The sequence below is a fragment of the Amphiura filiformis genome, chromosome 10, assembly GCF_039555335.1.
Source record: "Amphiura filiformis chromosome 10, Afil_fr2py, whole genome shotgun sequence".
In the NCBI taxonomy this organism is placed as follows: Eukaryota; Metazoa; Echinodermata; class Ophiuroidea; order Amphilepidida; family Amphiuridae; genus Amphiura; species Amphiura filiformis.
In genome coordinates, this window is record NC_092637.1 from 25,588,345 (window position 1) to 25,613,260 (window position 24,916).

The window sequence follows — 24,916 nt, forward strand, 5'->3', positions numbered from 1 at the left end:
TTTATAATGCATAAATGAATAAAGTAATGTGGTTACACAATTTGAAACATTGAGGCCGTTCTATTTTTCAAAGGTCATTTAACTGTTAAATGTAGTGGAATATATCACGCATTGATAGGTAGCAGGTGGAGCAAATTTTGTCAGCGGTTTTTTGTTGCCGTTTGTTCGCAGTGCCTATTTATCTATAAAAAAATAAGAAAATTAAAATTAAATTTAAAAAAATTCACAATTCGTTCGTAAAATGGGGACAAAATCCAAAAACATTTCTTGACCCTTCTTCACATAAAAGTGGGGGCAGAAATCAAGATTCGAACAAGCACCATTCACCATTCAAGGCGCACCCTCTACCGACTGAGCTAACGGGTCAGACAATAGAAGGGTGTAGTTTTGAACTGAAGAATATTAAAAAAATATGAAGAAATTACAATGTTATAAAAATATTTACCAAAATGAGTTAGGGGGTATAACGTATGAATCGATTTACAAATTAAGTCCAATGGCACTTTGAGAAAGAATACCTGAAGAAACCCCAAAACATTTGCTGCTCTAGCAACTAACCTAGTGACCTAAAGTATTGGGTCATGTCACGATATTTTTTTCTGAGGCATTATGTCCAGGTTGCTCAATTTAACATACACGTATCCTTAATGCTGTTGAGATTTTACAAGGATGGCGCTCTCACATTTCTAAGAATCCAAAAGCGCCATTAGGCGAACGTTTACGGTATTCGATCTAACCCAATGATACTTAAAGTACAATTAATCAAAATCATTTTAATGTAAAAATCTACAATTTTTCCCACAATTTCTGCATAGATGGTCAATACAAACACTTCCAACCTTAAACTTCAATAGGAGGTCCCGGGTTCAACCATCTCTAAATTCCACTAACTAATTGCTCTAGCCTCTTTCAAACTATTATACTTTCATAATGAAGTTAACACATGAAGAACTAGAGTCAATAGATTCTGAGTACAAGCCGCCGGCAGTAAATATAACATTAATGGGTCAATTTTGACCAATTTCAAAATTTGACCTTCGACCCCTAAACTTTGACCGTCACCATTGACTTTTTGTTTTGTCTCACTAAGGTCTATCATATGCAGCACTCAGATTTGCCATACCTCGTTGTTTCAAATTTTACACATTTTGACCTTTTGACCCCAAAGTAAGCATTGTACAAAGAGGTCACTATTGACTTTTTGTTTTGTCTCACTAAGGTCTATCATATGCAGCACTCAGATTTGCCATACCTCGTTGTTTCAAATTATACACATTTTGACCTTTTGACCCCAAAGTAAACACTGTACAAAGATGTCACCATTGACTTTTTGTTTTGTCTCACTAAGGTCTATCATATACAGCACTCAGATTTGCTATACCTCGTTGTTTGAAATTTTACACATTTTGACCTTTTGACCCCAAAGTAAACATTGTACAAGGAGGTCACCATTGACTTTTTGTTTTGTCTCACTAAGGTCTATCATATGCAGCACTATGACTTGACATATCTTGTTGTTCAAATTTAGTTTGTATTGCATAAGGTCAAAGGTCAAGCAATTGTCAAGCTGTGAACACCCTGAATACCCATGCCAGTACTGATGACCAACATGCATTAATAAGAGCTTCAGCACATTTTATTTGTAGAAGAAGAGGCTGGTTGCCAGAAAGAAAGAAAGAAAGAATTGGCGTAAGACAGAACAAGCCGACTTTGTCGTCGGCTTGTAAAAATCAGTCACTATAGATGCGTACTTTAAGTAGCATTGGGTTAGATCTAATACTACTTCCATTATTGTTTTTGACAATGTGGTTATAACCGGGTTATAAACAATGAATTGCAATGATTTACAACATTACAATGTTAGATTGTTAACAAAATTATCATGCTTATCTGGTAGTCTTCCCTTTGCTGATTATAAAGTTTTGTTGCTCTCAATGTTCCGGATGACTGATATATATCATGTTTCAAACTTATCCAGCGAAGTAGACTTGTAGACAGTAGACTTGCGTCCTTTGCGTACAGAATCCTTACACAGCAGACAATTTCTAAAACGGCGCTGCTTTCAGCATTCACACAATTTCTTCAGCAAACAGACATTCATTCACTATGTTTACACTTATATTGAGATATGTGTTGTTTCATAAACCAGACTTCAGCAAGTCGACAGAAGAATATATTCCATTTTGGGAAAGATGTGTAGTTTGGCATACTTCGAGTCACCTTCGTGCCAACTGGATAATTTAGCTTAATTGCTAGCACATTAACTACACAAAAGACATATGCCTGACTTACAAGCACTTTTCCTTGAACATAGATTATAATCACATATATATTTAATGTCACATGTAGTGAAAATCTGCCCCACAATCGCAAGTGTTATATAGTAAAGAAAACAGGAAAATCCCTATTCTATTAATAGCTCATTCTCTCATATCTACATAATATATCTGCAAAGGTTTACTGCCAAATATTATAGAGACCGTTCTGTAGTTATGTGAAACTGTGAATGTGCGGTTATATTAATGCTCTCAATAGTCATGATAGCTTTGACGAGAGCGTTTTTAGGCGTGCATCGCGTATTTACTGCGTTGAAACGTACATGGAAACGTCTCTGATTGGCTGCTATCGTCTGCTGTTACCGAATGGAAATTTATGGATGAACTTCATGATATCTTCATGGCAGAAATCGCCATGATCATTTGATGATGGTAGGCACTATTTCTTCAACTGCCACGTATGACCATTTTATTCCGACCTGTTTAATAGTTTTGATTGAGACCATGGGCCGAGGGACTAAGGCTATTGACAATAGCCTTGTCACTGACCTGGTACGTTATCTGCTTTAGACTACCTCTACCAGTGGTCTACACTACGCCTAGTACCGTGTTATGTTCTGGGCCCTGCGGGGTTGACGAATGAGGGCAGCAGTCATTTTTTTTGTTCTGCACATATAAAATCCGAATTTTTGTATCGGCGTGCATAGCAGCAAATACACGTGTATTGTTAGTTTCCCTGTCTGTACAATACATTTATTTACCAGGCGTTGTGGCTGTGCGTCACACGCGTAGAGGTAATTATATGAAATTGTAGGCACATGCGTGCATTTTATGCAATTTTTCTTCGATGGCTTCCATGATAGAACACGCAGAACAACTCGACAGAATCATATCAAAGATGAAAACTGACGACGTCAAATTCGTCAGGTTTGAATTCGGTGATATGTATGGTGTTTCACGCTCCAAGATTATCCCAATATCTCATTTTATAGAGAAAGCGACACGGGGACTGAAATTTAATCCAAGCTATTTAGGATGGGACTACCGTGATGATGGCTCACTACCAATCCCCAAGTACTCTTTCATTGCTGGAATTCGTCCTGATGCTGTAATGTTTTCTGACTTGGATACTTATGTAACCATTCCGTGGCGGAAGAACACCGGAAGAATTCTTATTGAACCAACACTTAATGGTGAGCCGCTTACTGCACATCCACGAATCGTAGCTCGACGACAACTTGACGTCTTGAGGGAACATGGATTTTCTCTCTTATCTGCCTTTGAACACGAATTTTTTATCGTAGATAAAGATACACTGGAGCCGTACAGCAAGGGAAACATTGCGCGATCAACGCTTCGCAATTACGCAGATCCTGAGTTTACACATCAGATCCTTACAGATCTTCCCGAAGTCGGCGTTGATATAGAAGTGTTCGAGAACGAATTCGAAGCTGGTCAAGTAGAAATCGTTCACAAGCCTTCTTTTGGTATCCGAGCAGCAGATACCTCTCACACGTGCCATATATCTGTTAAAGAAATTGCTTTGGAGCATGGTTACATAGCAAGCTTTATGACTAAACCCTGGGCAGGAAAGGACGCAAGTGGTCTTCATTTTAACCACTCTCTGTGGGATGTCCAGGGTCAGAATAGCAAGATGATGGATAAAAATAGTTCCAATGGGTTATCTAAGGTTGCCCGGAATTGGATAGCTGGCATCTTGGCCCATGCACCTGCCATTTCTGTTCTGATGGCACCTACAAATAATTGTCTGAAGCGATATGAAGCATATTCGTGCGCGCCTATAGGAGTTACATGGGGCTTCGATAATCGTACAACTGCACTCCGCGTTACACAGAACACCAACGGTGATATGTACATTGAAAATAGACTCAGTTCTGGAGCTGCAAATCCGTATCTTGTACTTGCTGCAACTGCTGCAGCTGGTATTGATGGTATCAAGCATGAGATGGAACCACCTGAAGATGTCAAAGGGAATGCATGTGAGCCTGCAAATATCCCAGCGAAGACTGCCATGCTTCCTACAGATATGAAAACTGCATTGGAGCACTTCAGCAATGATAATGGTATACGTGAAGCACTCGGTGAAGACTTCTACCAGTGTTACACTGGTTTCAAATTGAGTGAAATACTCATGGAGCAAGAAGCTAAAGAAAAAGGAAACACAAGTTGGGAAAGAGAATTCCTATTTGAAAGAATGTAACTAATTTTGGAATATTATTATAATGAATGTTAAACATTAGAAGTGGAAACGTGTTTTGATGTTTCTTCAAAATATGAAGCGACTTTCTGTCATCGTTTTTGGTAAGAATGTAGCTTCATTTATATAACTTTTAGTTTAATTAGAGAATAAATGTATTATAGCCGCTGTCGTGCTTCTATCGTTTCATATAACATGGGCGACAGCAATATTTGAAGTAAAATAAAACAACGAGGCGAAGGTTTTACGCCAAAAATAATAATGTCGCGTATTATACGTATGAGACGATAGATGCACGACAGCAGTTAAAAAACAACACGTTTATCCTCATTCTTAAACACTTCAATTCAAATAAATATATTAATCAGAAGTATATATATCAAATTTTAATCAAATTAATTAAATCCTACATTTTACAAGGAACTTAACTTGGGCTTGGAATCGATCAGTCCCGTTGTTGCTATGCACCTCCGATTGGTTCAAATAGCGAGTACAAGTATCGCGTCAACGCACGCGCTAAAGTGTGCTTTGTCCACTCGAAAGTAGTTCACTAATACTTTAGCATGTAATAAACATTATTCTTTTAATTGATATTACATACCTTTTCCATTCCTGATAAGACACTTGGTGTAGTCTCAGACACGCATTGTCCCTCGCAGCTTGCTAGCGTCACGTTCCCAAGGCATATCAGTATTTCCAAATCATTGTCAAAAGGCACCACTTTTCTCTTCAATAGAGAGTTCCCGTGTTTTGGGTTACCCGCCATCTTGGAGGGAAACCTAAACTCCATTTACAATTTTCAGAATACCAACACTCGCGCAATAATTAGCAAATGTTATTTTGTAGAATGTAGCACCAATAGGGTCATTGACCAAATCAAAGGAATGAGGAATACGGCGGTGCGAATCACGTTATAAACACTATTGTAGTCCGTTCCGCTTGAAAACACGGGAACTCTCTATTCCATTTTGTACGGTTTAATCTTACAGCCAGCATCCTTTGATTCTGCAATTTGCGACACGTTTTTATTTTGTGGGACCTGAGAGCACATTAGACATATCGAATTATATTCTGAATACGAGGAATGTCCTTCTGATATCTAATAATTTTGATTTTTGTTTAAAATTCGCGGTGAAATACAAATTTTATGCCAAAATGTTGCGCTATTCCCGCGAATTTGTGCCACATTTGCACCTCATTTCACCATTTTAGCTTCCATATGGCATAATTTTTTCGCGCATTTGTACCATAACTTTATTATGTCGCCAAAAGGTGTTGGATTCACTATACTTCAAGAATTGTTTTCCTCCAATCCCCAAAAGAAAACTATGTTACTTGTAACAAGAAGAGTCTTTCAAAAGACACAGTTCACGGATCAGGTGTGTATAGTAATTTGTTCTAACTTTCCATTTTCATATCTAACCTACTCTGCACTGATCTTACAATAAATTAGTGATTTGAGGCATAATGCTACCTACATCCTGACTCTGGCTTATATAACTCTCCATCCAGCAAGAAACTCATTGAAATACAAACTTTAAAATCAATAGGCCTATCACTATCATGGAATTCAATTAATATACAATGCAGATAATAACCTTGGCCCAATAATTATTTAGGTTCCAATTAAGATAAGCAAACATTACTGGGTAGATAACAGGAACTAAATTGTGTCAGTTGGAAGTATTAAATTGAGTAAATCGCCTGTATCAAAATAGCAGTGTATTTATCATATATGCAGTAATATGCTCAGCCTTATCCCAAAATAAACAATAGCATTGACCTTACCCACCAATCAGTAAAGCCTATTTTAATCATGTGATGGCTCAATCCAATAGTAAACATGCTTAGAAAAAAGGCTACCATTGTCTCAATACAAGATAAGATGTGCTAAAAAGTCCTTGTCATGTGGGGCAAGATTAGATAAAGGGATACAAACCTGGGTATGAGACATTAGGAATTATTTCCTAGCCTCTTATCCACAGGGTTGATGGGCTACAATAGTTATTCAAGACACAGTGTATGTAAGGGATAAACTGTGCATATGAGATATGGGTTCAAGTGGGGGAAATGTTCACTCCGTGAACAAAAAAGAAAACAATGTTACTTGTAAAAAGGTCTTACAATTATAGAAGTGGTGGGCGACATGGTGTGGGGGTGTATTGGTAATTAAGTTTTGATTATATCAATAATTTAAGTGTGATATCTTATCTTTTGATATCATCTATAACCTAATATCAAGTATATAATAATAACCTTCAAAAGGACACTTCATTCTAATAATAATTATATACAAGTTCATTTTGATCAACCAAGCGAGATTTAATCAAATTTCCTTTTAGGTCGCTGTTTGTTTGATGTATATCCATTTTGCTGCTGCGTTTAATCATAAAGCCGTGAGTATGACGACATCCGGAAAAACCACACAACTCATATACAGATGTAACCTGCATGTCTGCTCTTGACTCCGGAGGACAATAAATACATTCAACTCTCCTCATGATTCTAATGTAATTAATGAATAACGTCATTATATTGTAACAGCATCCCTGGTTTCGTGACAATTTTGAGAAAATTGTTGTGGAAAAATGCCGCGAAAGAGGACATCTGCACATGTAACACATACAAGTGCGTTAAGACTACTGATTGTATTCACAACATTGTCGCTAATTGTAGAATCAAAGGACGCTGGCTGTAAGATTAAACCGTACAAAATGGAATTGAAGAGAAAAGTGGTGCCTTTTGACAATGATTTGGAAGTACTGATATGCCTTGGGAACGTGACGCTAGCAAGCTGCGAGGGACAATGCGTGTCTGAGACTACACCAAGTGTCTTATCAGGAATGGAAAAGGTATGTAATATCAATTAAAAGAATAATGTTTATTGTTTAAATATTAGTGAACTACTCTCGATTCCAGATATAAATATATATTCTCCTTCTTCTTTTTTTTTTTTTTGGGGGTAGATTGTTTTACTGAAGGAAACATAGCTAAGTTCCCGGGGCTAAGATCTAAGCTATTAATTAACACCAACTGGCAATAAAAGTCAAATTTTAGTATTTTTTAAATTACATTTGAGGGAAAAATTTCCAAAAACGTGCAATTTTGGCTACAATTCTTACAATTGCACGATTTAAGGGTACTACACCCCTGGCCATTTTGTCCCCTATTTTTGCATTTTCTCAAGAATTATAGCGCATTGGTGACAAGTAAGATATGTATATTATAGAGGCAAGGACTACAACTACTGCACTGAAAATTCAGCAACTCAACGCAAGTATTTATTAATTTATTGATCAAATATTGGTTTTCCCTCATTTTTGGCTGTAACTCCACTTCTGTTGTCTGTGCTGAAATAAAATTTCCAGTGTAGCAGTTGTAGTCCTTGCCCCTATAATATACATAATATCTTACTTGTCATCAATGTTTTATAATTTTAAGAAAAATGCAAAAATAGGCACAAAATTGGGCAGGGGTGTAGTACCCCCTTAAGGCACACAATTTAAGTATTTGTCAAAAGTCTACACATTCAAAATCTTGAGCATAAGTTAAGAGTTTGTGTGAATTTTAATATTTTATGTTAATGTTGATAAAAGAGAATAGATAATTATGTTTTCCAAAAATTATAACCCGTAATCTGAAATTAGTCTTTGTACAAGTCTTTGGACTTGATTGTCGCAGCATGCCAAAAATATAGGCGTTGCAAAGATACATAATATACAAAGACACATACTGGGTTTTGTAAGACCTGTCACAAATACATGTATATACATGCGGGGGCGGGGTTCACACCCCCTCCCAGGCCGTAGCAAGGTTGTAAACTGTGGGGCGGCCATGACCAATACGGGGCGGTCAAAATACAAATATATGACCAAATTGAAATAAAGATATAAAGAAAAACATAACAAATTTCTCAAAAAGTTGGGCGGCCATGGCATCCCCGCTTGCTACGGCCCTGTCCCCTCCCCCCCCCCCATGAGTTGGTTTGCTATAGTATAAAATTGAATACTAAACTTTTCCTTAATTTTGGGATAAAATATTGCACAATTGAAAAAAAACCAGTCGCACTTTTAGTACAATTATTATAACAGAAGTCATGAAGTGGAGGCGCGCGGCGTACTGCATTCTAAGAATAACTTAGTCGTTGACGTGCCGTATTTTATTGGCGCGTGTTACATATTGTTGTGCTCATCATCTTCTTTTTTAAGGAGTCGCATAGGGGTCTTAGCTTTATCCAACTTTGGTAAAATGACGCGAATGGCTTGTATGTGAATGTGCAGCTCTTGAGAAGAATGCGATGAAAAATGTGAATATGTTGAAGGTAAAGACACATTTTTTGTGTAAAAGCAAATGTGTGTGTATAGGTAGAATAAACAATGAAGAGTACTGTTTAAATATAAATTTTGTGACTTGATGTGGGACTTTTTAAATTATTAAATGATGGTTTGTGGGAGAAAGTGGAGCTTTTGAGAAGAGGATGATGAAATAGTTTTTTCTATTATTTTTATTTGCGGTTTTTCTGGATATGTGCCGTTTCTAGGGACATTTGTGACTTTGTTAAACTGTTGCAAATGTTTTGTGCGGCTTGTGAGATTATTGTGTGATGAAAAATGTGAATATATGGAAAGTAGTGGACCACTTTTTGGATAGGAACAGATGTGGTATTTTTGGGAAAGAAAACATTTCCGACTAATGTTTAATTTTGTATTTGTTTGACTTGATGTTAAACTTTTTAAATTGTTGACATGATGGTTTGTATTATAAAGTGCAGCTTTTCAGAAGAGGATAGTTGGAAATGTTCATTTTAGTTTTGTCATTTTTATGCGCTGTTTCTATGGGTATGTGCGGGTGCGGTAGGGACATTTGTGACTTTGTTAAGGGGTGGGGTATGAACGTTTAGACAGTATTTATCGTGGGACATTCGAGCACATCAGACATATCGAATTGCATTCTGAATGCGAAGAATGTCTTTCTGATATCAAATAATTTTCCTTTTTTGAAATTCACGATATAATACAAATTTTATGACAAATTGTTAAAATTTGATATTTTTCACATTTTTGATATAAAACAGTCCTCGAAGTAAATTGTATAAATCTAATGATATATTCTTAAAGTGTATGTAGCTGGGAGGAAAAGCCGACGATCAATTGAAAATTTTGACCATTCATATTGAAGATATGGATTTTTTCCCAAAAAGACTATGGAAAAAAATCCATATCTTCAATACGAAAGGTCAAAATTTTCAAGTGATCGTCGGCTTTTCATCCCATTCCCACCTACATACACTTTAAGTATAAATCATCAGATTTATAATGTTTACTTTGAATACTGTTAAATATCAAAAATATCAATTTTTAATCATTTGCCATAAAATGTGTATTACATTGCGAATTTCAAAAAAAATTTTTTTGGAAAAACGTAAAAAACAATTTTTCTAAAATATTTATTAATAAAAGAAGAAAATGCTTGTGCGAAAATATTTTTGAACAATTTTCAGAAAATATTTTCCAAAAAAACGAAGAAAATTCTTGTGCGAAAGTATTTATTGGAAAAACGTAGAAACAATTTTCCGAAAATATTTATTAATAAACAACGAAAATTCTTGTGCGAAAATATTTCTTGGAAAAACGTAAAAAACATTTTCCAAAAATATTTTCCTACTGACCCATGGTAGTTCTCACGCATTAATAGTTGGTGTAACCTGGAAAAAAAAAGACTGCTATGAAACCCCTTAAGCTTTTGATTTTATTTCTGAGAATTCACATTTAAGGTTGGTAATTCTTAGAACAGATAAAAATATAAATTCGCTGGAAACGCAATTTAATATAGTGTACCCTAAGTATAGGAAAATCCCTCATCGGTCACAGTGGTTTCCGTAGTGTAGCGGTTTGCACGTGCGCCTTACACGTGCAAGGTACCCAGTTCGAGCTCGGGCGGAAACACGTTTTTTTCTCTCACCTGCAACGATGAATAATTTATAAAAATTAATCCAGCATTCATTCAATTTGGTATAAAGGAGATGAAAAGCGTATAAAACTCGCATACAATAATTTTGGTTAAGGGTACATGATGTATTTTGGTCGAAGCAGCCAAAAAATAGATTTTCATTATCTGAATCAATATATTATTAAAAAAATAACACTTCGATGTTTTGCAATAGTTCATTATACAAATCATATGCTTTGAAAACTTGCTTGATTTATTGTTTTTATTGAGTTATGTACGTTTTATAAAAGTGTTGTTGTTTCAGCCCTCTTTATAACATATAACTTAAGAACCACAGGACCTACAAAAATATATCTGTGATATTTGCAATTTTTGCCAAAGCTCACTACCAATCGCAAGATGCTGTGAACTACCAAATCGCAACATAGTTGGTGACCTTAATTTCTTGGAAATTTTCGTTCTTTTTTCATTCGTTTGTACCGATTTATAAATATGAACCCAAACCATTAAAACCAAATACTTGACATAGCTTTCACGTCACGTTCATACATAATAAACATCTAAACAAAAATGAACTAAACCCCCTTAAATAATGGCCATTATTCAAAAATGGGCTATTGTATTACAAATCTGTAAAATGCGTTGGAAGCAGAATTTATTTCTGCGCATTGTGACACCTCATTTGATACGATAGCCCAGAAAACAATAAAACACCGGTCAATTTTATGTAGTGAGATCCAGATTTGAAAGTTGCACTTACAACAATATACAAAAACACTCAGATATCATTACACAGATTTCCTTCCATTACACTGAATACAAATTAATAGAATTTACTGCAACTTTCAAATCTTGGAATACATTGATTTAAATGTACGCTGTGACGTCAATATTTAGACAATTGATACAAATGAGGTGTCAAAATGCGTACAAATAAATTCTGCTTTCAACACATTTTACAGATTTGTAATACAATTGCCCGTTTTTGAATAATTGCGATTATTTAAGGGGGTTAAGTTACTGTCTTTGAGATGTTTATTGAGTTGATTTTGACAATTTTCTATTTAATTCATTCACTTGCTATGAATAGGCAAGTGCTATTCAAAAGTACTTCAAGTATCTAGTATAATCAATGCACCATCTTTACCTGTTTTTATAGCCAAATTCAGGTAATTTCAAGAAGGTCATTCTGTTCTAAGTTTAATTGTGTTCTTACCATTCAAATTCAATCTTGCATCTATTTTAACATAACATACTAAAGGTTATCAGTTATCCCCGCAAACATGGTAAAGGATCCGGAGAAAAATATTATTTGCGTTTGAAGCGTTCTCTTTAAGAGAGGGCCCCATATTTGTCTTGGAATTCAATTTTGCATAAAATTTTAGTTTTTCTAGATTGACTTTGCATATGTTTTGTTTACATATGGAAAGGTTTCTATACAAAAACCATTCTCTTAAGCAGTATGCAGACTTTTTATTAGACCTACAATATTGTATGTAACCTATCTACGTTACTTAATCTATTGCCATTCTATTTCCAGTAGTGTTTTTAGTTTTAACGAATGTTTGATGACGTAAAATCGAAAATAAATTGGTTCTTGTTAAAAATTGAATAGGTTCTTATCAAAAATGAAAAAATTGAATAGTTTGTCTTATCAGAGGGGGACTTAACAGAAACATTTCAAAATGAAATGGGTAATCTGATCAAATAATGAGTTTAACATCTTATGATTTTGGAAAGTTACTTGTTAAAATAAAACGGAAACTATATATTTATTATAAGATTATTTTTCGGTTCAAAGTGATAATATACCTATTAAAAATGAATGAATAGGGTTTCTATTCAAAAAATTAAATAGTGTAAAATTAGAGTGTATCTTCAGTAGATAACAACATTTATATGATCTGATAGAAGCTGACTTCAGTGGATAGCAACATTAACATGATCGGACAAAATCTATCTTCAGTAGATAGCAATATTTATATGATCTGATAGAAGCTGACTTCAGTAGATAGCAACATTAACATGATCCGACAAAGGCTATCTTCAGTAGATAACAACATTTATATGATCTGACAGAAGCTGACTTCAGTAGATAGCAATATTTATATGATCTGACAAAAGCTATCTTCAGTAGATAACAACATTTATATGATCTGACAGAAGCTGACTTCAGTAGATAGCAATATTTATATGATCTGACAAAAGCTATCTTCAGTAGATAGCAACATTAATATGATCCGACAAAGGCTATCTTCAGTAGATATCCAAATTTATATGATCTGACAGAAGCTGACTTCAGTAGATAGCAACATTATTAAGATCGGACAAAAGCTATGTTCAGTAGATAACAACATTAATATGATCGGACAAAAGCTATCTTCGGTAGATAGCAACATTAACATGATCCGACAAAGGCTATCTTCAGTAGATAACAACATTTATATGATCTGACAGAAGCTGACATCAGTAGATAGCAACATTAACATGATCCGACAAAGGCTATCTTCAGTAGATAAGAACATTTATATGATCTGACAAACCCGACTTCAGTAGATAGCAACATTAACATGATCCGACAAGGGCTATCTTCAGTAGATAGCAACATTTATATGATCTGACAGAAGCTAACTTCAGTAGATAGCAACATTAACATGATCCGACAAAGGCTATCTTCAGTAGATAACAACATTTGTATAATCTGACTTCAGTTGATAGCAGCATTAATATGATCGGACAAAAGCTATCTTCAGTAGATAGCAACATTAACATGATCCGACAAAGGCTATCTTCAGTAGATAACAACATTTATATGATCTTACTTCAGTTGATAGCAACATAAATATGATCGGAAAAAAGCTATCTTCAGTAGATAGCAACATTAACATGATCCGACAAAGGCTATCTTCAGTAGATAACAACATTTATATGATCTTACTTCAGTTGATAGCAACATTAATATGATCGGACAAAAGCTATCTTCAGTAGATAGCAGCATTAATATGATCCGACAAAGGCTATCTTCAGTAGATAACAACATTTATATGATCTTACTTCAGTTGATAGCAAGATAAGAGATAATAGATAAGAGTAGCTATCTTGAGTATCTTTCGTTTCGCTTTATCGACCGACCCTCTTTTTTAATAATGGGAAAAACATTTTTACTGTACAAAATAATACCGAACCTAATTTCTGAAAATCCTTTTTTCTAGTCCATATTTTTTGCATTAAAATTTTAAATTGAAATTGAAAATTTAAGTTGAAAAACAGCATTTATCACTTAAATTTGCTTTAACATGTAAAATAAGCACAAACAATAGCATATAATATTTAGCAAGTTACACATTTAGGCAACTACAGGTATACCAGTTAGAGATTTTACTTTATAATGTAAAAAAAAGGTCACCGAATGACAAGCCCTTTTTATAACCAAGTGAGGCCAAAAAACACACTTTTGGCCTTATAGTCAGGTGTACAGGCATTATAATGCGTCTTTACAATGATCTGAGTACTGCCAAGATATTTCCTGTAGCAGACGACGTACGCTTGAGCAGACGACACTGTGAGCAGACGACGTACATTACGTTTACTAATGGTTTCAGGAGGTTAAGGTCAACTTGGCGCCAATTTGTGTCCATTTAATAAAATGGCTTGAATCGATTTCTCTGAAATTATTGATTTCAATAATTATATTTAACACAATTGTGAGGTAAAATGGCGACAGAGTGTCCTTCTTTGATACACTGGTTATCGTAATTATTGAGAAAATGAACAAGGAACATGCTAATAAATAATATGTGAACTAAACTCACTATAAATAATATTATGTTGATGTTGTTATATTGTAAAACAAAAATAATTATGTCTCAAAGCCCATGACAGTTTCACAAACGAATGCAGAATCCGTTTTTTTCCTTGTGAATAAAGATGTCATTTTTGAATGTTCAAAAGTACACTGCATAAAATTGTGGTTGATTTACACATTTGAAGTACAAATATCAATTATTTTATAACTAAACAATGTGATTATCGAATAAAGTAAAATTTCTTCCAAATATATCTCATCAGAGTTTCTTGTTCTTCTTTTGTCCCTTGCCGTTTTTTTTTCTATCTCTTTTTTATTCGTTCTATTGTCATCTGCTCCTTCTGTTTTCTTCTTCTTTACTTTTTTCTCGTTCCTTTTTTCTTTGTTTTTTCATTTTGGTCTTAAAGCAATAATGTGTGATTTGCAAAAGGAATAGATTCCTATTCAAATGTTTGTTTTCACTGATCACATTATCCCCTTTTAATTTCGAGCCAAACAATTGAGGTATGACGAAGAAAATTGCGATTTTATTCCAGCGCCTACAAGACGTGTACTATGCTCGCCGATCGTAACATGCATGATGCAGTCATGTCTACAGTAGAATTCAACTCGACCTTTGCAGGACTTATACCCCATTAAAAGCTATTAAACCAAGATAACACTCATTGAAAACAGCTCAACTGATTAAATCATATCTTCTCTGGTTAAATACACACAGCATATGTTTCTGCTTCACACGTACAATGGAGCAATGGCTGGGATTATACTTTCAGTTGGGTGAACGATTATAAAGCGAAGCGCTAGAGAATAATTCTGTGTGGTCTTTGTTTACGAAATGAGACAATACGTGCTTATTGTTAACCAGCGTTCTTGAAAATGAGAAACATGGTGGTTTGCAGACTTAACACGGTTTGGAAATAATTTCTTCATATTTTTTGGTGTTATCTGTCGTTTACATATCCTTCCTAAAACACCAAAGTACGCATATTTCCAATATATGTTACAAAACTATATTGTCTAGAATTTTAGAAACGTACTTTTAATATTGGCCGGTTATTTTTCACACAGCGACGTTAACTAGGCAATGTACTATTACCTATAACATTAACTAAAACACCAAAGTACGCATATTTCCAAACATCTAAATTAGCTAAAAATTTAGGACATGTTACAAAACTATATTTTCTAGAACTTTAGAAGAGTACTTTTAATATTGGCCGGTTATTTTTCACACAGCGACGTTAACTAAGCATATCCCCATACTTTTAACGTAGGCTATTTGTAGAGGTCACGCGTCAATGGGAAAGAGCACTGTGTATTGTGTATAGGAAAACGGACAGTAACTGCAGTATGGTAATACTGCACGGAGCATCGCGCTCGACGTGTGTACACATTATAAAGCTGACATCCACGGGAGATGTTAGCAAGCAGTCGATCGATGAACTCTGAATAAAACCGGGTCGACCCGGTTTAAAAAAAGTTAAATTTTACTGTTATTAAAGCACTTCAGGCTTAGTCTTTTATGTAGTATTTTAGTACACCACTGGGCATTATAATTATGCAAAAAGTAGAAATCCGAGTAAAATTGAGGGCGTCGCTGTGAAGCAAATCACACATTATGGCTTTAAGCAGGTGCGCACTTCTATAATGCAGTATTTAGTTGTACATGTACGCTATATAATTTATATTCTGAACTTAATGCACCAACATTGCCAATGTTTGTTTTACCTGCAATATTTGTTCTATACCAACGTTTAATATTTTAATTTTGTTAAGGGATCTGGAATCATGCGTTTTGAGCGTTTCGACAGTATTTTTTGTGGGACATGAGAGTAAATCAGACATATCGAATTGCATTCTGAATACGAAGAATGTCTTTCTGATATCAAATAATTTTCATTTTTGAAATTCACGATATAATACAAATTTTATGACAAATTATTAAAATTTGATATTTTTCACATTTTGATATAGGCCCTATAACAGTCCTCGAAGTAAATTTTATAAATCTAATGATATATTTTTTTTAAGTGTATGTAGCTGGGAGGAAAAGCCGACGATCAATGTAAAATTTTGACCTTTCATATTGAAGATATGGATTTTTTCCCCAAAAGACCTAATTTTTGTTGGTGTTTTAGGGAAAAAAATCCATATCTTCAATACGAAAGGTCAAAATTTTCAATCGATCGTCGGCTTTTCATCCCACCTACATACACTTCAAGTATAAATCATCAGATTTATAAAGTTTACTTCGAGTACTGTTAAATATCAAAAATATCAATTTTTAATTATTTGCCATAAAATATGTATTACATTGCGAATTTCAAAAATCAAAATTATTTGATATCAGAAGGACATTCTTCGTATTCAGAATGCAATTCGATATGTCTGATGTGCTCTAATGTCCCACAATAAATACTGTCCAAACGTTCATACCCCATCCCCAGATTGTCTGCGATCACAATACAAATTGGTTGCGCTGATATTGTTCCATCTCCCACCATTAAAAATGTGGGTATCATTTTTGACGCTGCTATGACTATGTCTAATCAAATCACATCCATGTGCATTCATAGATCATAATGCTTCCTCAAATGCCATGCGGGCACTTATTTTATCTAAACTTGACTATGGCAATGCACTCCTGTTTGGATGCAACGTAAAAGATCTTGTTAGTCTATAGCGCCTACAAAATCGGGCGGCTCGCATAGTTTACCAAGTTCCGCGACGTCATTGTACATCTCCTTTGTAAAACTCGCTTCACTGGTTACCGGTTGATAAACGAATTCGATTTATAATTATTCTTCACGTATTCAAAGTGCTAAATGGACTATCACCGATATATCTCACTGACTACATCGCTACCTACATTCCACCTAGGAAGGGCCTTCGCCCTGAGCTTGATATTACTCGCCTTGTCATCCCCAGGAGTAAGAGAAAAATTGGTGATGGTTCATTTAGTGTGTCTGGTCCAACCCTCTGGAACCAGTTACCGGCTACACTTCGCACTGCTCTCACAGTTGAATCTTTTAAAAAGGGTCTTAAAACGTATATTTTCGCCAGCGCATAGGGCGCTGGTACCTAATTCTGAGATGGGGTTTGTGTACACTAAAGATTAGCTAAGATTATAGCCTTCTTCTATTGGTATGAATTATTTTTTTTACTTCTCGTGGTGGAAATGTTTTTGATGTCTGCTAATTCGATTTGCAAGGAAAAGAAAGTATGTTTTGCCGTTTCAACGAACGAAAACGATTGAGTATTGCCAAAGTTATGTTTGAATTAATTATGACTTAAAAAGTTATCATAGGTTAGGCCTACACATATAAACATAAACTTGTTCAGCAATCAGCATATCAAAAAAATGACATGGTCAAAGCGGGGGAATGATCACGAGGTCATATCAGTGGAGCATAGCATGATGTTTGGTTGCCTGTGAGTGCATAATTGATTATGTTGATAACAGATCTAATAATGTTGTGGAATCAAAATCTTCATTATATGGACCACATTGAAGTCAAAGTAATTATCTATCCTATCCTGTATCGTTTTATGGATAAAATTGACTCAAAATGTTATTGATGATATTATTGCTATCTTTAACATCAGTTTTGTCTTTTCAACGGGAAAAATCCGATTGAAAATAAAGTTTTTAGGGCTAGCTATAATATTGAACAATATATCCCATATTTTGACATGCACTTATAGAAAATAAATAAATTATTGTCTTACTTTATAAATGATAAATACTGTAAAATGACACATAACTAAAGTGAGGCCAATTTCTATCTTTTTTATTTGATTCATAAAATTACATTCAACAAAATGATTGAAGACTGAGAAAACACACAATGCAGACTACAGAATGGAGTAGGTAAGATGCCATGTCCATAGCTTTGCAGGAGTTTCGGACTAACAATCAACACATTCAAAAAATACAGTTTAAAAGTGAAGATTGTAGTGAATGATCAGTCCTTTATCATGTGCTTGCCACTATCTACTTTATAGTAAACTATACATTGCGAAATAATATAAAATTATTTTAAAATAAAATGTGCATGTAAGTTGAGTTAACATAGCGAAATAACTAACAACTGCAGTGTATTTCTTGATTTTTATAATAAGCATGGGTAAAAAGCAGTAAAGACAAAAATACAGAACAATTTGGAGTAATGAATTAAAGAGTTGACAGGAGTTATAGGAGTTAATGTGTTTTGCTGTTTCAGTGTGCATGTTCTCACCATTGATGGTTTGGTGAACTGTCATCATTGATGGTCATGTAACATGGATGTAAGCGTGATCCTAAAAAATGCCTTTCACGGTGACCCAAACTATTTACAAGACCTCTTCTGCATTGACGCTGGCCTTCCCTTTTAAAGGGAATTTTTATCTAATGTATTTTGCTGTTGTTATTTTTGTATGTAAAGCGCAATGTTCATATTTTTGGTATTGCGCTATATCAAGCGCCGTTGTTATGTTATGTTATGTTATGTTATGTTATCCCTTTAAGGGCTGGGGTATGAACGTTTGGACAGTATTTATTTTGGGACATTAGAGCACATCAGACATATCGAATTGCATTCTGAATACGAAGAATGTCATTCTGATATCAAATAATTTTGATTTTTTGAAATTCGCAATTTAATACACATTTTATGGCAAATCATTACAAATTGATATTTTTGATATTTAACTGTATACTTGAAGTAAACTTTATACATCTGATGATTTATACTTAAAGTGTATGTAGGTGGGATGAAAAGCCGACGATCAATTGGAAATTTTGACCTTTCGTATTGAAGATATGGATTTTTTTTCCAAAAACACCAAAAAAAATTAGGTCTTTTTGGGAAAAAATTCATATCTTCAATATGAAATGTCAAAATTTTCAATTGACCGTCGGCTTTTCCTCCCTGCTACATACACTTTAAGAATATATCATTAGATTTATATAATTTACTTCGAGGACTGTTATATATCAAAAATTGAAAAATATCAAATTTTTATAATTTGTCATAAAATTTGTATTATATTGTGATTTTCGAAAAATGAAAATTATTTGATATCAGAAAGACATGCTTCGTATTCAGAATGCAATTCGATAGGTCTGAGGTGCTCTCATGTCCCATAAAAAATACTGTCGAAACGCAATAAACGTTCATTTTAGATCCCTTAAGGTTGGTCTGAACCCTGGAATTATGAAAACTTTCGGGCCTCATAACTGCTAAATTATTAGTCTAAAGAATATAAAAGTATACCTTTTTAGAATGGAAATGACTTGATGAATTCATCTGTGAGGTCCAATTTGGGCCAAAATGCTCATTTTTGGAGAAAATCCCCCAAAACGGGTTTTTTTGGCCCAAATTTTTTCGTGCAACGTAACAAAAAAATTGTTTGGCCAAACATCTTTTTTTATTAAACAACATACACCTAATTGCCATATTAGCCATATTCATTGACTGTGTCTTAAGGGCTCGGATAGTTTCGTTTTCACGGATTTTTTATGGGATCTGAGAGCACATCAGACATATCGAATTGCATTTTGAATACGAGGAATGTCCTTCTGCAGTCAACCGGCCGGTCACAGATATAGGCCTTGTTTTCTTTTTTCTGAGTGCATCTGACTTGGTCTATCCTCTGTGAAATTGTACAAATTAAGTGGAGATAACCTTGTATTTATTTAATTTTGCAATGCTATTAATTTTTGAATGACAAATAATAAAGGTTTTCTGGTTGTACAGGGTCCAATCTATCATTACCAGATTTCACTTTAGCGAAAATGAGTGAAGAAATGTGATTTTGGAACAAAACAGATTGCTCAATTTTTGGGTACAAAGTCGGGTAGTTTTTTTGTCTTAAAGCATATCTCCAGCAGACAGATACTTCTGTTTTTTTCAGTGTACAAACTTTACATCATTCCCTTCCAAAAGCCATGAAAATTATATCATATCAACGTTGTAAACGGTCAAATCCACGAAAAAAGTCCAAAAAACGCATATAAAATATTTTGTCAAATTTCGTCTGTGTAGAAGCCACGGAATCAATCAATATTGCTTTTGTAGTAGACAAGGACATAGAACCAATCGTGCGTGGAGTTTATACAGGCGCGTGTATTCGCCACTTGCACGGTTCCGCCATTATGCACTATATGCGGGAGAGCCTCGAACTGGCAGCATACATGAAAGGAAGAATTACGTAACCTTACACAGAATGTTATATGACTGGTTCAATTCCCATTCATGTATGCTGCCAGTTCGAGGCTCTCCCGCACATAGTGCATAATGGCGGAACTGTGCAAGTGGCGAATTCAACCGATCGGATTGACTCGTGGTATTCGGAAAACTGTGTAATATCAGACCTGCTACAACAAAACATGCATAAAGTCGCAATGGCTTTATTAGACAAAAATCCATTGTGATACTGCCCGACTTTGTCATGTTTATGAGGGTGCAGATTCCATAATATTCTATGGCGTAAAAACCCGATCTAGTCGTAATTTTATATACTTTCACTTCCATTTTTGTCCTAATGAAAATCGTTGAACACTTCTGATTTTGTTATTAACTGACAGATCAATGTTTTATGAGCAATTTACCTATGGTTATTTTCTAGGGGAAGGTTGTAAACGGTCAGGTCCACGGTTTATTTGGGCACAGTTCATGAAACCTTCAAATTTATCATATTATCTTAACGCAATTATTTTCCAGAAATATTTTATGAATACCAGTTTTTTGCATGATAAGACAAGGTAAAACCTACAAACATACTTTTGAGGCTTTTAACACAACTGATGACTACTCCATAACTATCAGAAAATGGTTTTAAGATGGGCCTTTACTTCGGCAAACTTCGGAAAAATCAGTCCGGTGACTGGGTTGAGAAATTGCGAGCATAGAAACTGTGACCTCGTAATGCATAGATCGTGACCTGCCGTCTGACTGTCTGATATCAAATGATTTAGATCTACAAAATGGCACTTGGAGCATTAGGAGCTTAGGAGCATTTTCCTGCCATGCGACGACACCCCTTAATATTTTCAATGTTTATCCCCTTCGTTTCATTTTTTTTCCAGAAATGTCACTGCTGTCGAGAGACCAAAGTGCAAGAGCGGAAAGTGTATCTATCTGAGTGTCACACGCTAGATGGCGTCATGAGGCCTGGAAAAGGACACAGTGTGATCGTAACGGAACCAGTCCATTGCAGATGTCAACAGTGTACGGGATAACGATAGAATTTGTTTGATAGAATGTTTTAACTCCCTGAGCACCACCTGCCGATCTAACATTGCCTCTGATTGGTCAATTACATGATATTTTCATTTTAATCACCAATCAGAACGGAGTTTTGCAAATAATTCACCCGCATTTTTTTGCGCGGCGAAATTATTCTAACAATGTTGCTGATTGGTCCAATTGATAATGAAAACTCCTTTTTGACCAATAGGCTGGTAGTTCTCATGGGGTTAAACCTTCGCAGACGACAAGTTCCAAATTTTCTGGAAATTTAAAAAAACAATAACAAGATATTTTCTCAAACTGAACTGGCAGCTGATCTTGGTCATCATTGGATGACGTCCCTGGGTGACGCCCTCTAGATCGGCTAATCAAAAATGACTAAGTTGATAGGGCCCTCGTCTATGGCAAGCTAAGCGGCTCAGAACGTGGGACTAGCTACGCGCAGCTTCTTTCTCGTTACGTGCAGCTTATTAACCAATCAGATTCGCGGTTTTAAACACGTGGAGCTGATGTAAACATCCTCTCTCACAAATATTACGTTGTTAATTTTTGTAAATGAAAATATTTGTAGTATATCAAAAAAAAAATGGTATAGGTGCTATTAAAGTAATATCTGAACAGAATGATGATTGTTCTATATTTAGGGGCTATCATTTTTCTTCGGAAGGGATCCCAAATATAGGGGTCATACTTTTTGGAAAGAAAAATAAGGGGAGGGGGGTCATAAATTGATAATGACAAAATGTAGGGGAGTCACAAGATGACTACAGATAGTGTGTTTATTGTATTCAAAAAGACTGATTTCAATACAATTTTAGCCTGTCTAGGGGGTAAGGTGTATCGGTGGTGGGAGTCGGGGTCATAACATTTTGATGCCGAAATAGTGAGGGCCGCAATTTATTGACGCCGACTTTTTGTAAATTTAGGACCCCCCCATCAAAAAAGAAAAAAATGATGACCCATTTTACTCTCTCCATATTTACACAATGGCATGTGATATCGCTTTCCCTGCAATATCTTTACACAGCGCTTTACATCAGTAGTAGTTGTTGTTTGACCTTCATATCCCCTGCACCGCTAATACAGCCCGAGTATAAAGTTACTTGCTATTAAACACGGTGTAAACTTGGTAACACTAAATAAATATGCTTTGTGTCATTTTAGCCAGGCATTAGCAACATGTTCTCTTGACACGTGCTGTGCTTTGGCCTCCTTTACCCGTTCGTTATCTATGCTAATTCCGTAAATTAATTACAAGATAATAATTGTGAAAGAGGATACCTATAACTATACTACGCGCAGCTAACGACCCAACCACGTGATTAAATTTGACTATTTTGATTGGTCAAACAGCTGCTCGTAACGAGAAAGAAGCTACGCGTAGCTGTTCCACGCTTTTGGCCCCCTTGGCTTGCCATACTCGTCTGCATTCATGAGAGTGTTCTTTATACTGCCTCCTTGTCTTCGTATACAGATTGATTCGCTTGATTAATTGGTTTTGATCCTGCGTGAAAGATTTATTTATTTTCAGTGCTTGCTAAATCATGAAGCTAAAAAAATAATCAAATATTATATTTTTGTAAGAAATGTGGGCGTGCTAGCATACCCATGCAAGATAAGACCAAAAACAACCTAATAAGAACACAATTTTACATGAAGGAGGCTTCTGCCAGTCGGCATTTAAACGGACACTTCATGCAACATGAATGAAATTTGATAAAATACAAAAAGAATCAAGGTACCAGTTATTTTCACCCTCTATATCCTAAACAAAGAAAAATATGTCAAAATCCAAACAAGTATCCAGTACATGTACCCTTTAGCTCTTATTTAAAACCTCGTTTATTGAATGTATTGAGTATTAAAGAAACGGCGATCTAAAACCCAAGGAAGAAAGGAAATCAAAAGTTGCACTTTTGTTATAAAATAAATGAAAGCACAGCGCCAGTTCTCGTGTACGAGAACGCTATATGCACAAATCAACAGGGCATGCAATGGAGCAAACTGCAACTTTTGAATTTGACATCTGTCTTTTTTGAGGATAAAAATTATACTGGGGTAAAAATAATTGGTACCTTAATTTTTGTGCGGTCTGTAGTTGTATACACTGTTAAAAGTAATTGTTAATGTACAGATAATTTATAAACCATTTTTACACATAAATATGGTAAAATGAAAAATTATACTTTCGTTATATTTATATTATCCTCTCCACCCAGGTGTATAAATGGGTACCGGTATTCTTAAATGATGGGAAGGTAACAGACTCGCTGTGGTGTAGCGATCCCCCTATAGCATGGAGGAGTCTGGCCCAATCGCCAATGAAAGAGAGATGGGCACTCCGATCACTGTTTATACAGGATCATCTCCTTTACCTTAATTACCTTTATGGCTTTAAATGTCAGTCATGTTGATAAAGAAGACGATAGCTAGCATGGTTAAATATCCCAGCAAACACAGAAACGTTTTTAAAACGTTTTAAATAAGTTTTATTTTGGGTTTTGGTTTAGGTAAAAACGTTTTAATAACATTAAAATGTCGGGTTATATAAAGGTCATGAAATCGTTTTAAAAGGTTTTGTATGAAAACACACTACAACAATATTTTTTAAATGTTTTCGAAATGTCATTGTAAACTATTTTTGCAAACATTTTTGGCCAAACATTTCGTCAACACTTCAATAACCTTATGTTTAAATATTTGCACCCAGCAAACACAGAAATGTTCTTAAACTGTTTTTTACAAAACGTTTTAATAACATTTAAATGTCGGGTTATATAAAGGTCCTGAAAACATTTTAAAAACGTTATTGTAAATATTTTGGGCAAACATTTTTTGCAAAATATTGTTTCAACCCCAAAATAACATTCTGTTTAGAATGATTTCTACCAAGTTTTCAAAAATGTTTTTGGAATGTTATTAAAACGTTTTTATACCCTTTATATAACCCGACATTTAAATGTTTTCTGTAAAACATTTGTGTTTGCTGTGCAGTAAGTTACCAACAAATGTTATTTAATGTTATAAAACGTTTTATACCATTAATGTACCCTTTATATAACCCGACATTTTCTGACAGCCTTTTATAACCTTTTGGGAATGATGTCGAAAACGTTTTGTGTTTGCTGGGTATGATTTCAAACTTTATTACGCTTGTAAGTTGTGCAATCTTTAATCTGAACTTTGATATTTTGTAATTAACTTGTTTTCCATGTATATGCAGAATAATATTTGCTTTATTTTGATCAAAAATGTAATAACAAACGTAAAATGTAGGTGATTTTGAAAGAAATATTTGATGTAAACGTGATAACATTGTATATTTATCTGAATTGTTTCACTCTTTATGGTAAACAAAATTGTGTATATTATTAAAAATCTTGATGCCTGTGAGACTGACATGTGGGCCACCATTTGAAAGGTTTGATGGCAGGAA

At 34.8% G+C, this 24,916-nt stretch overlaps 2 protein-coding genes across 2 annotated transcripts; both read left to right on the plus strand.

Annotated features, from left to right (window-relative positions):
* The first annotated feature begins 3,123 nt into the window (after positions 1–3,123).
* LOC140161764 (lengsin-like) lies at positions 3,124–4,497 on the plus strand. The gene has a single exon (XM_072185062.1). It carries the CDS (start codon positions 3,124–3,126, stop codon positions 4,495–4,497), a length of 1,374 nt encoding a protein of 457 aa, XP_072041163.1.
* Positions 4,498–6,776: 2,279 nt separating this feature from the next.
* On the plus strand, positions 6,777–21,876 carry LOC140162689 (partner of bursicon-like). Its single transcript, XM_072185961.1, has 2 exons — positions 6,777–7,346; positions 21,318–21,876. The coding sequence occupies exons 1-2, from the start codon at positions 7,083–7,085 to the stop codon at positions 21,468–21,470; spliced, it is 417 nt and encodes a 138-aa protein (XP_072042062.1). The 5' UTR covers positions 6,777–7,082; the 3' UTR covers positions 21,471–21,876.
* The last annotated feature ends 3,040 nt before the right edge of the window (positions 21,877–24,916 follow it).

Coding starts and splice junctions, on each gene's coding strand:
- LOC140161764 (XM_072185062.1), top strand. CDS start 3,124: ATGGCTTCCATGATAGAACACGCAGAACAACTCGACAGAATCATATCA.
- LOC140162689 (XM_072185961.1), top strand. CDS start 7,083: ATGCCGCGAAAGAGGACATCTGCACATGTAACACATACAAGTGCGTTA. Junction 7,347..21,317: donor TCTTATCAGGAATGGAAAAG/GTATGTAATATC, acceptor TTTTTTTTCCAG/AAATGTCACTGCTGTCGAGA.